General features: G+C 43.3%; 2 protein-coding genes across 13 annotated transcripts in view; one reads left to right on the forward strand and one right to left on the reverse strand.

The window, feature by feature from the left end:
• The window catches only part of LOC140636492 (uncharacterized), a 92,123-nt gene extending 79,919 nt beyond the window's left edge, over nt 1–12,204 (reverse strand). For 2 of the 8 annotated variants that reach the window (XM_072831735.1, XM_072831734.1), the window contains exons 1-2: nt 12,045–12,204; nt 11,004–11,187 (exon numbers count right to left, since the gene is read on the reverse strand). In XM_072831735.1, coding sequence (XP_072687836.1) covers nt 11,004–11,187; nt 12,045–12,178 — 318 coding nt within the window. In that variant the 5' untranslated portion in view covers nt 12,179–12,204. Of the gene's footprint in view, nt 1–11,003; nt 11,188–11,385; nt 11,825–12,044 lie in introns of those variants that run through there. The other 6 variants (XR_012033683.1, XR_012033682.1, XR_012033681.1 and 3 more) reach the window with 6 other exon arrangements.
• Nucleotides 12,205–12,776: 572 nt separating this feature from the next.
• Nucleotides 12,777–13,169, forward strand: part of REV3L (REV3 like, DNA directed polymerase zeta catalytic subunit) — a 177,340-nt gene continuing 176,947 nt past the window's right edge. For 3 of the 5 annotated variants that reach the window (XR_012033687.1, XR_012033686.1, XM_072831736.1), the window contains exon 1: nt 12,778–13,024. Coding sequence is in view for 2 of the 5 variants with exons in the window: in XM_072831736.1 (XP_072687837.1) it covers nt 12,886–13,024 (139 nt within the window). In the remaining 3 variants the exon portion in view is untranslated. Of the gene's footprint in view, nt 13,025–13,169 lie in introns of all 5 variants that reach the window. The other 2 variants (XM_072831739.1, XM_072831738.1) reach the window with 2 other exon arrangements.

Below are 13,169 nucleotides of genomic sequence, written 5' to 3' on the forward strand. Positions count from 1 at the left end.
AATAATTTCTTGAGTCTTTTGCAATTCTAAAAGTCTACTTTTTATATCCAATCAATGGAATTTTAATAGCTTCTAGCTTTCATCATTAGTCTCTTCTTGTAACGAATAAATGTATTTTAGGAAATAGAGAAGCTGCCTCTAAATTATGAATAATAGCTTAACAGTTTCTGAGTGCTTACCAGTTCTAAAGTATTAACTCATTTAATATATGTAATTCAATCCTCCAACACTGAGTGGTGGGTACTAGTATTATCATCTATATAACACAGACGGGAAAAATGAGGCACAGAGAGTAATTTGCCCAAAGTTACAGAGCAGGGAAGTAGGGAAACTGGGTGTAGAGCCTACACCCTTAACCAGTATGCTACTGCCATTTAATTTTTTTTTTTTTAATTTATTTATGATAGTCACAGAGAGAGAGAGAGAGAGAGGCAGAGACACAGGCAGAGGGAGAAGCAGGCCCCATGCACCGGGAGCCCGACGTGGGATTCGATCCAGGGTCTCCAGGATCGCGCCCTGGGCCAAAGGCAGGCGCCAAACCGCTGCGCCACCCAGGGATCCCGCTACTGCCATTTAATACATGTGACTTACACCTGCAAACAGCACTCTGCACTGCTTCACACTTGAGGGGCACTGCTTTCTCTGTTACTTTAGGAAAAAAGCAGCATCTGTAGCTGAAATGAGGGAAGCGGGAAGCTGGACATGCAAGAATGAAATGACCCAAGGGAGCTGAGCCTAAGGCCCAGGCCCTGAGTTACAACAACTGAAGACTACTTAGATTCACAAAAGCCCCCTATAAAAAGGGTAATCATCCCTAGGAGTGATTTTCCTTTGGTTGTCACTACATTCAGTAATGTTTGAGACATGTTCTTTTTGACTGATCAAATAGTAATTTAAAAAACTTTAGAAATTTACCTTGTTGGGTGAACTAGGCCCAAACTATAAAGTTAAAACAGGAAAGTAAAGTACAAAAGCTTATGTTAGAGACTCAGAGGGTAACGACATTTGAAATTATCCAGCCTATTACTAATTTTGGGTATACAAAGGAGAATTTGTAACAACTATACCTTGGCATATGGAGTAGAGTCTAGTGCATTATAAGGATAACCTTCCCTTCTCTTCCCAATAATACGAACAGAGTGACCTAACTGGTCTGTGTTCCTGAATGTACAATGTTAAATGCCCACCTACATAGCAGTGCTATTTTTTCTAACTGGGTGCACTTAGCAATCTGGGTTTGGGCACCCAGTTAGAGCTGGTGTTTTGCCAGATTACTGACGGCAGGGCAAGCAGGGCAAAGGTGATGTGGTTTCTGGCAAGAGAGTGGTAATTTAAAATAGAATGCAGCAAAAAAAAAAAAAAAAAAATCAAAGGAAGTGAAGGCAGGAGAAGGCTGATAAGGAGAAAAAAAGAGAAGTATGGATTGGAAGTCCCACATCAGAGAAATCTGAGAGGGACGAAAGACTGACATCAAGAAAGGAAGAGCACTGGAGACATCAGGGAAGTGAGAATGATGTATTGGGAGGTACTGAGTGGAGAGCCAGGATGCATGTTGTGGCTGGAGAAGGTGAAGTCTGCATTTATGGAGTTAGAGGTGAAACAGATTGGGTATATGACAAGATCTAGGGTGTGGCAAGAGAAATGAGTGGCTAAGATCTCTGGAGATGAGATGGTCAAGGAACTCTGGTGGATGGTATTGTGTCTACTTTGGTAATGAATTCACTCAGAATGAGGGTAGCAGTTAAGGAAAACAGGAAGACTGTAAGCCATGTGTCAGTCTTTAATAATTTGAGTCTTTGGATATGCTTAGTATAGGGAGCTGGGTATTCTAGAAAGGGGATCCTTCCCTCATCTATGAGTTTTCAGTCTAAAAACAGTTCATACTAATGCAGAAGCAAGCAGGCTTAAGAAAAATGAGTAATGTTTCCCTTCATTCTTAAGACTAATCTTTGCTCCACTTTTCTGACTTGGTAAGAACCTGTATTTCACATTTTCATCTTAGGGCTAGCTTAGTATTTTTGCTAAAGTTGAATAGAGAATGAAATTATTGCTAATGTAGGCAAGAAAAATCTCAGCTCCCTGCTCTCATAAATTTGTAAAAGTAAATGTTTAAAAAATAAATTACAACTCAGTTGCCCCAGTCCTGAGACCCTGGGTACAGCTTCCTATTACTTTTTTTTTGTTAAGTGTAAAAAATACATGTACAAAGGTTTCTTATAATCTTGAAAGAACAGGCTGGCATGCTATTTACTGACAGGCTGACCTTTACACAAAGAACCTCCACCTTCAACAAGCTGAAATTACTGTTACTGATGCCTTCAGAATATGATTGTCTCAGAAAGCGGCATGTTTTGTCCAAGTCATACAGAAGTAGTTAGACAGACACCATTTGGTCACCAAATGGTGCAATGCAGAGGGCAGGGGAAAATTATTTCTATAGTACCAACCATATGTCTGATACTGTGCAAGGAAAAAAAGGAAATGTCAAGTATGATTCCTAATTTCAAGAAGCTTACAATTTATTGGTCAATTACATAATACTTGAGCCCAGAGCTGTGTCTTACATTATTTAAAGTTGCTCACACCATCTAAGATAGGACTTTAGAGATACCAACAAGTTAATAACAAAACAATACAAAAAGTTTAGAATTAAGTAATAAAATGCGCTTAACATAGGTGAGAGAAAACAGTTGAGCCAGTGTCAATGTAATCTATGAAAAAATCTTGTTCCTATTGTATTTTGAGCAGGTCCTGACATTAGAAGGTCCCTATTCCTACTCACTGAAACCTTTAGGAAGAAAAAAAAAAATAGGTCAGCTTTTCCTACAAGTAGAAATTGGAAGGTCAGGCTTATTCTGTGCCAGGGCATCAAGAGTGGATGAGTCCTTACCTGTATCTTTTCCCAGATGGCCAAGGAAACTAATGCTGAGCAATAGCTCTTTTAAGTATGCAAAACTATTGACCAACCTGTTATTGAAACTCTCTCCCTCTTGGATTCTTTGATTTTATATTGTTATCCTTTCTTTCACCAAAAAAATTATTGAGCACCTACTACATAGCAGCAATTGTTTCTATCTCTTTTACTTCTTTACTACGTCTGCATTCTCTACCCTATCATTCCCAACAATTCTTACTCAGCCCTCAGCTCTAGTCTTCTTTCCCTCTCTCTCCACATGTTTTATCCTTCAAAAAGTACATCATTTCACTGAGGTTCATGTAGCCCTTAGGCTAAGATCTCCCAACCAACATATCCTACACATACTGATGGAAGAGGTTAGAGTGTCTGCAAGGTCTTAAACTTCCTGCTACTCCTATGCCTCCTTGATTGTCCCTTCTCAGTCTTTCCTACTGTCACCTCTTCCTCCCAGGAGTACTAGGTTTCACAAATTTGTCTTTTCTAAATCTGTCTTTTCACTCTATATTCTTACAATTTCCTCCCTGTCAATCTCCAAGCTTAAGAATGAATCTCTATTCTTGTTCTTTCTATACTTTAAGTCTTCACAGTTTGTTGCCCCTCCTTTATCTGGATAATTCTTCTTCTTCCTTAAATTTTAAAGTCCTATTCCTTAAGAAGTCTTTGTTCCTTTCCCTAAACTAGGTTAGACAGCTCTGCCATGTGACTTTATTGCATCCTGTCCTTTTCTTTTGAAGGACATCTCATATGATCTGTTTAATGGCTGTCTTGTCCCACATTCAGCCCCACTGCATGTTTTATTGGAATCTAGACACACTCTATGATTGACGAATGCTTTTGCATTTCAATGGCAAAGTTGAGTAGTTGTAAGAAGCTACACAGCCTGAAAACCCCAAATATTTATTATCTGTCCTGTTACAGGAATAGTTTGCCAACTGTTGCATTAGACTATAAGCACCATGAAGACTGAAATCATGCCTGTTCTCATTTCTAAATTCCTAGCACTTCAAGTAATGCCTGACACGTAAGTATTTCTGGACTAATTGTATTTCAATCTCAAGCTATAACCCATCTTGTCAGTAATACAAATGAGATCACATTAATTGGCTTGTGTTTATAACATTTTAATCACTGCTTATCCAGATAATGATTGTAGTATTCTACTTCAGGCTGGGGGGGGGGGCAGAAATTAACCAAATAAAATACAAATGAATAGTTTATTACAACTAGAGCTAAGGGCTAAGGAAAAAAGGAACACTGTACAATTAGAATATGTCATAGAAAACCATAATCAAATATAAAGTTTGGGAAGACTTCCTAGAGAAAGTGACCTTTGACCTGAAATCTAAAGAATGAACTAAGTGGGCAAACAGGTGGAGAGAAGGAACATGGCACATTCTAGGGGTTAATGTTCTTGTCAAGTAATAATGAACTATAAAGTAAGTTCCTTGAAAAGTTAAGGGTAGGATCCAAAATGGAACAATTGCTTAGTGGGATATTTCTTACAATGTAAAATTTGAAACACCGTGTTATTGGCCTACTGTGGGAAAGTGGTAAACTATCATATGTCCATAGCGCAGTATATTCTGTACCCATTAAAAATAATGGATATGAAGAATTTTATTTTATTTTATTTTTTTTTTAAGAATTTTAATTTGTATGGAAAATGCTTCTCCTATAACGTATAGTAAAAAAAAAAGTGGGACATTGTTTCCACTAATATATTTATAGAAAAATTTTCTAAAAGAAAAATAGACTAAAATGTTAATTATAACTGCCTCTGGGTGGGATTGCAATCCTGTATTTTATGGTTTTCTGTATTTCCTATGCTGTATTTCTTAAAAACTTTTAAGATTGGAAAAATACATTTTATTGAGAAAATAAAAATAAGTGTTAATCTCTATCTACACATTTGAGAATACTCTTTCCTAAACCCTGGAATGAGGAGCAAAGCCCAGGGGAGTTCACTATTAATACACAGATTATTAGTGGAAGCTTTCCTGGAATGTGATTTAAACTGTAGATATAAAAGTACAGTGAGGACATTGGGGCCAAGGAAAACTACCGTGAGATATGCTGTTCTATATAGACACCTTGCTTCTGAGATTCTGCATCTTATGTTACTTAAATTGGGAACTTAATCTAACCTTACTCCACATGTGTTTGGTGTCTTCCTGCCTAGCCATAATTCATCAGAAATGCTCTGGTTTCAATTCTGGATACATAATTTAAATGAGGGTCCTGGAGAGCTCATGCATCAGCTCTAATATTACTCTATTCTGAAAGCTTCTTTTATTTTTTGTTCCTCAAACATCATCTTTAATTTACAGGCTCATTGGTCTCTCCCTTAAAACTATTACTGATAATTTATGGAAGTGGGTGACTTGAGAGTTGTTTTTAGGAAGTTTTGCTTCTTCCTGTAACTGAAATAAAAAGATAAGAACAGAAATTCTCACCATGATGATTAATTGGACTTCCCTTTAGCTTTGAAAAAAAAAAAAAAAAAAGAAAAGAAACAAAGCCCCATTCTTTAAGTTAAAATATATTTTATTAATCACTCAAGCAATACATATTTGTGTGCCTATCTTACACCCAGGCAGGCCCTATGAATCCATTGGGGAAACCTGCATGAAGTCTTTTGAGAGTGTGTAGTTGATAGCAATTGCCTCTAGAGTTTACCAAACAGGGGTTCCAAATCCCTTCTTGGGGGGCAATGAGTTTCTTTTCTATCCTGGTACCATAGAGACAACACAGTGGATGAAAGGCTGAGTAAAAATTTCCCTTAGACTAGATTAGGGCTTTTCAACTCTGGCACTACTGACATTTTGGGTCAGATAATTCTCTCTGCTATGGGAGCTACCCTATTCATTGTAAGATATTTAGCTGCATCCCAGGACTCCTACCTATTTGATACAGGTAGCAGTCCTTCAGCTGTGATCATCAAAAATGTCTCCAGACATTTTACCAAATGTCCTCCAGGGGTGGGGAGGAACAAATAATTTACCTTGACTTTCACTGAATTACCTAGAAAACCAACAAAAGCAACCAAATAATTGAGTAAGAAAGAACATACAAATTTTCCTGGATCACTATGCCCTTCTGCTTATTCTCTAGATTTTAAGTGAATAGAAAGACACTGATAAGACCGTTTCCTACAACAGAAATGACTAGCATATAGACACTACTCAGAAGATTCTCTATAGTAAAGGAGTGAAAGTAATAGATGTGGAGTTAGAAGGCTTGGGATCTCACTAAATAGCTTCATTTCTTTGGGCCTCAGTGTCCTGACCTGTAAATTGGAGGTGTCATGGGAAAGCATAGAGAAGAGTTGTAAATAAATCTTTAAAATTTTTAATTCAATAAATGTTGAAGACATAGGCTATGTCTTCATATACTAGCCATTATACATGGAACTAATATATAAAAACTAAAAAGGCAAGGTCCCTACCTTCAAGGAGATTATAGTCTATCAGAATGATAACCTAATAAACAACTGCAGTAATCTAAGAGTTATAACAGAAGCATATACCAAAAAAAAAGTGGAAGCCTAGAAAGAACACCTACATTTTTTTGAGGACATCAGGGAGATCTTTAGAAGGGAAGCAGCATTTTAACTAAAACTTGAAAGATGAACAAAAATTTTGGCAGGAGACAAGAAAAGGGAAGATATTCCAGTTAGAAAGGCAAGGCAAAGAAATTTGATGCTTTCTCAAAAAAAAAAAAAAAGTATATTTGCAGAACTAAAAGTACTCCAATGGTGCTGAAAGGATATGTGAAAAAGATGAAACAGTCATCTACAATATATAACTATTATATTGTAGATGATAATTTAAAATTTATGTGATAGACCACTCTTGCCATAGTGTAGGAATTAAGTTTGGAGGGAATGAGGCAAAAGGCCAATCAAGTGACTATTGTAATAATAGTCCAACTAAAGGTAGTGAAAGGCTACCGAAGGCCAGTTATGTGGACAGCAATGGGAACTATTTAAATATTCAGAGAGGGAATGGGTAAAACTTGAGGTCAGAATGTTGGAGGGATTATAGCTAAGACTGATTGAGGACTTTTTGAAAGTATCCAACAGCTCATTTAATCCTTATTATAAGCCTAACAGGGATGGGAAAACAGTTCAATTTGCTAAAAGTTAATTTGCCAAAGAATCAAGTAGTTAAATTTACCAAATACTTATTTTACAGAAAATTCACCTTGAATTTAACAAACATATTCTTTGGTAAAACTACTTTTTAGTGAATTGGCTTTTGGTAAAATGACTTCCAACCTAAGATAATATACTATTATCCTCATTGTATTGAGGAGAAAACTGAGATTCAGCATTAGCAAAGGCAAGGCCAGGTCTATATAGCTAGAGCTTTTAATCTATAGGGATAAAGGAAATAAATGATCTAGAATATCTTATTTCAACTCTAGTATGTTATGATGTTAATATATATATATTTTTAAGATTTTATTTATTTATTTATTCATGAGAGATTGGGGGGGGGGGGCAGAGACACAGGCAGAGGTAAAAGCAGGCTCCGTGCAGGGAGCCCGATGTGGGACTCGATCCCGAGTCTCCAGGATCAGGCCCTGGGCTGAAGGTGGTGCTAAACTGCTGAGCCACCCGGGCTGCTCCCCACTGATCACTTTTAAACTTTCATCCCAAATACCTGTTTCATCACCAATGCAGACAGTATTATTTTTCTGACCATGGGAAAAAGGTCACCATAATTCTCTCAGGTATGAGACTTCTGAAATCTTTTAAACTCAACTCTGTATTTTTTCCTGCCTGAGAATCACTAGCAGAAACTGTACATGACCTTTTTTGGATCTGTAATGACCATGGTTCCCAGCTACAGACAGTGGAGTACACTCCAGGAGTTCAGTAACTCCTCTTGGAGGGCATTTTTGTCAGAGTAGCATGTAGTGCCCAGGGGCCAGGGATGTTAAATATCCTGCACAATGTAGAACTGCTTCACCTAACACATCAGGAGAAGCCCCTTGAGAAACAATGAGCTCGGGGTCAACTTCATGGGCATGCAAACTGTGCAGTTCTAAGGGGCACCGTGCTTGGTTTAGTGTTCTGCAATCGCCATTTTGAAAATCTTCATACTTTTATGTTTGAAAGTTTAATAAATGAAGTCCAGTGGCACAATGGATCATACAAGCAAGCACAGGAAGCACTGTGTGCATCTTTTCTTCCTTGCCACCCTACTTGCATATAGTCTTTGTGGTGTGTCATAAACACAGCATTGATAGACCTATGAGGTGTAGGAACTCAGGGAGTCACAGTGACGACAGGCAAGCATATTACAAAAAGAAGGCAGTGGCATCCTAAAAAATACAAGCGACAGATGAACCCTATCATATTCTCATATTAGCATTTACTTCCCCATATTAGCATTTACGCTGAGAATGATGACATAGAAGGAAGGGGAAAGGTAGGGCAACTCATGGTTTCCTTTCTTTTCACTCCTTCCCTACTCAAATTGTGAGGATGTGTGCCTATCAAGAAGGGAAACAAAAACAGCTGAGTTGGTTCTGTGCAGCGTTTACACTGTTCTGATAAGCACAAAATGCATATGCATGTATAAACTAGGAAATATGAATTGTGTAATTTTGGTGAGTCTATGTAGGAGTTAAATGCTTTTATATTTGCATTTATAAATGGCATTGCACAAAATAAAGATGAATGGTAAAATTCATTCTAATTTAAAATTTTAATTTTCCTTAGAATGACATTAAAAACCAAATAAAAAACATCATTACAAGTCAAGAGAGAGATGACAGAAGAAAGAAAAAGCTTTATATTTTAGTAAGTATAATGGCACCTTTTTCCTGCTTTTTGAACAAGGGGGCCCCACATTTTTCCTTTTGCTCTGGGCTCAGCAAATTATGTAGCTGGCCGTGACTGAGCTAGTTTAAGCAGAAAGGGATTAAAGGACAGATCTCTGAGCGAACCAGGCTTGGATAATAACACTGCTAGAAACAACATCTAGGAAAAAACAAACCAGAAAGTACCTCATCCCACATCACAGGGCAATTCTAGTGGAAACCCCTTCCAATACCACCTGCCAGTCAGCGCCCATGACTCTAAAAATGGATGTGAGAACTCTTCCCCCAGCTACCCAGAACCAAGTATCTCCACCATATAGTGTTTGCCAGAAAAATCCCATCTCCCTGAGTGCAGCTGAGGCATCATGTTGCTTACTTTCATACCTATGTCTTGAATGGGTGCATCTGATTGCTGGAAACTAGGTCATATGCACTGGTATGCTGAAGGAAGCCAGCTACTGATTGTTAGCATCTTTTCCAAGTAACTCCACATTCAGTGAAGTCATTTTTGGTAGCCTGGGAATATTCATACCATGAAGACTGGCTACAACAAATCAGTTGTTCCTCTCCCCCAGCCATTAGTAAACATTTACCAGCACACCATCATTTAGCTGCAAGAGAGTCTAGAAACTGTAGTTTTTAATTTTCTAGCTTCTAAAGTGCAGAAAAGCAAGCTAGGAGGGGATTGGATGAGTGCTGGGTAAGCCATTTTACAATACCTGGTGAAAGATAATGGTGGCCATTGCCTTCTGTTCTATTATAAATTGCTAATAGGCAAATACTGATAGACACTCAACAGTATTGATACAGAAGGTTTGGTGGGCTTTTACCAAAAGCATGACATGATGAGTGTAGGTCAGTGGACTAGAAGAGATGAAATGTCAATTGATGCTTATGATGGTAGACTAGAAACTATCAAGTCTGTCTGAAAGTATAAAGTCACCTGTTTTGTCTATCTCTCAAACCACCAGGCAAACAGAAGCCACTGGACAGTAACAACAAAAAAAGAGATACTTAAGGATACAGAGTTCAATTTTGACATTTCTCTCCTACTGCGTAGATAAGACAATTTCAAATGATTTACTCCTTTTGAATGAGTTAAACTTCTGGATGTCAACTGTATATGATGATACTTTCACATGCCTTACCGCATATGAGCCTGTACCATCCCTGAGATATTAAAGAAGGAATTACTGTCCATTCCATTGATGAGGAAACCGACTCCAGAAAATGAAATGATCTATCCGAAATCATTTAGCTAATAAATGATGGCTTAAAATTTTCATTTTCTGACTCAAAGTTCCAGAACTCTTTCTTACTTACACATTTGATAGTGATTAATTAGGGAAGTATTGTCAGGTGTTCAATTTCAGCAACAAGTTAAACTCAATTACATGCAATGGACAAAATATCCTAATTTCATGCTGCAGATGCTTTTCCCAAGACTGAACATTCTTTCCTTGGTGGGTTGGAAAGATGTGAGTTGTGGTTGCAACTGCCTTTTCTTAGTCAATGATGCTGTTTCAAGAAGTAGGGGGAAGGAAACCCTTTTCTAGAGACAAGTAATCCATGAATTTGATGCTTTTACCTTTTCCTAGTTAGGACTAGTATAATTTAAGTATTATGGGTGTACTTGGATTATAATATAGTACAGGGACTCTCAATTTTATAGGACTTTAGAATCATGAGTGGTGAGGGAGGTTGCTAAGACAGATTTCGAGGCCTCATCCCTACAGAGGTGACTTAGTAAGGGCCAAAATATTAAATCAACAACAACAACAACAACAACTCTAGTGCCATGGAATATTATGAGAATCACTGGCGTTGTGCATCTGGCATTCAGCTTGCCCAAAAACATCTGTTTTATGAGAAAATGCATTTTAACACAGTAATGCTATTTTTAAATCCCTTCCATCGCCTTCTAAAACTTAAATCAATTTGAGATTTGCCTCTTAAAAATATTAGGTAATTTCCTTTATATTAGAAATCTTGCTACCTATGTTTATTATAATCATGCTCTGAGGTTGAAAACTGCAAGCTAATTTACTGTGGTAATCAGCCTCAAATCCCTTGGAGCATAAATTCTTATTAGCAGTATATGTTATGGAATTCATAGACGCTGCCTACCAGGGACCTGTCCCCCCACCCCACCTTGGAGCCTCCTGATTTTCCTATTTGAGGAACCACAACGGTTCCAGAGGAGGACCCCTCACACCACTTAAAATACACGGCAACCTACTAAGCCATTAAAACACACCTGTATCCTACGTGAGCGTGACCGATCTCTAATTAGGCTGAAAATGTCCAAAGTCTCCATTCGGTGCCGTACTTCGAACTGGAAACCACGGTTTACGCCTCCCACTGCGTCAATCTTTTTGTTGGGAAGAAACCTTCGGGTTTTGTTCTGTGCCACTCTCGTTCCACGGAGGCGGAAACGGGTCCTGAGAAACCAAATTATTTGTCCAAGGTCACACCCAGTATTTAGTGACCGAGTCAGACAAAAACCCGTCGGTTCCAACAGGAGGGCCAACCCAGCGGCTCGTTACTACCTTTTTTTTTTTCCCCGATTTCACAACTGCACCCCTCCCCACCTTTTTTTTGGGGGGGGGGAGTTGTTTTGTTGAACACTTCTTCCCTACCTCCTTTTGCCTTTAGGTAATGGGTAACGGGTGTCCGCGTCTGACGCGGTGACTTTCACGGGGGCTCTACACCTCCGGCCGAACGCTTCTCTGAAAGGCTCTTAATCCTGAATTCCGCGGGGGGAGGTCGGTCACCCAGCGCGGACAAGTGCTTCCTCGGACGCGCACGCGCACAGACGCGCACACGGACGCGCACACGGACGCGCACACAACCGCGCACGCGCGCGCCCGGGCCGCAGCCTGAGGCGCTGAGGAGGAACCCGAGGAAGGATCTGTTCGCGCGGGAGGACGACGCCGCGGTGGGAAACCCCGGATCTGCCCGGCCCTGCCCGGCCCTGCCCGGCCCAGCTAAGCGGAGCCGAGCGGGAACACGTCCCTCCGGGGGGCCGCGCGCAGACACCGCAGCGCCGCGGGAAGGAGGGGGCGCCGGGGCCGCCCTCCTATAGGCCGAGGCCCGCGCCCGCGCGCCCCCGCCCCTCGCGCCGCCCCCGGGCCACGCGCGGAGCCGCCGCGATACCTGAGAAGGGCCGGCTGCGTCCGCCTCCGCCTCCGCCTCCGCGCCCGGCCCCGCCCGCCCTCCCGCGAGGCCGCGGCGGCACGAGATCTGCGCCCCGCCGCCCGCCGCCCGCCTCCCGCCTCCCGCGGGCGGGCTTTCTTACCTCGTAAAACGCCGTCTCGGCGGCCGCCCCCGCCTCCTCCGCAGGATGTGAAATGGCGGTCGCCTAGGCGAGCGCGAGCGATCCCCGGCCAATCCCGCCGAGCCGCCCGAGCGGCCCCGACCCCCCTCCCGCATCCATGACCTCGGCGCTCCGCCCCCCACCCACGCAGGTGGCCGTGCCCACCGGCCGAGTCATCGATCCCCGCGCCCGGCGCGGGCCCAGCCTCCCCCCCCCCCCCCCGGCGGCCTCCTCCCTCGCTGCGAGCCCGGGGGGGCGGGGGAGAAAACACCTCCTCGGCCCCCGCCGGGGTGTCCCGCTCGGGTGCCCGCCCCGCTCCCTCCCTTTCCCGCCGCGTCCCCTCCCCCCGCCCCCCCACGCGCACACACACACACGCACGCACGCACGCGCGCACTCGCGCACCCCCCCCCGCCCCCCCGCCTCCCCTCCCCCAGTGGTTGCGTCCGTGACATCATCATCATGGCAACAAGAGCTGCAGCCTGGGACCGAGGAGCCCGTGTGATTCCCGGCGGCGGCGGCAGCGGCGGCAGCAGCAGCACGGACGGAAGCGCCAGGGCGTCTCTGCTGTCGCCCGTCGCCGGGTGCTCGTGAGGAGGCGGCGGCAGCAGTGCCAGCAGCGAGCGCCCCGCCCGCCGCCCGCCGCCCGCTCGCCGCGTCTGTGTGTGAGGGGAGGGGGCCGAGCCGAAGCGGGGAGGGGGCGCCGCCGCCGTGGGGCCGTCGCTGCGGAGGAAGCCGCCGCCGCCGCCGCCGCCGCTGCTGCCGCCGCCAGATCGCCCGTGAGGAGGAGGAGGAGGAGGAGGAGGCGGTGGCGGCGGCGGCGAACATGTTTTCAGTGAGGATAGTGACCGCCGACTACTACATGGCCAGCCCGCTGCGGGGCCTGGACACCTGCCTGTGCCCCCTCACCCAGGCCCCTGTCAAGAAGGTGCCGGTGGTGCGAGTCTTCGGAGCGACCCCGGCAGGTAAGCGGGCGCGGGGCGCGGGCGGGAGCCGGCGGGGCGCCGGGGCTGCCCTCCCCTCGCCGCCGCGCACTCGCGCGCTCGCCGCCGCCTCCCCTCCCTCCCTCCCTCCCTCCGCGCCTCTCCCCGGGTGCGTGACAAGAGGCGC

The sequence above is a fragment of the Canis lupus genome, chromosome 7, assembly GCF_048164855.1.
Source record: "Canis lupus baileyi chromosome 7, mCanLup2.hap1, whole genome shotgun sequence".
Taxonomy (NCBI): Eukaryota; Metazoa; Chordata; class Mammalia; order Carnivora; family Canidae; genus Canis; species Canis lupus.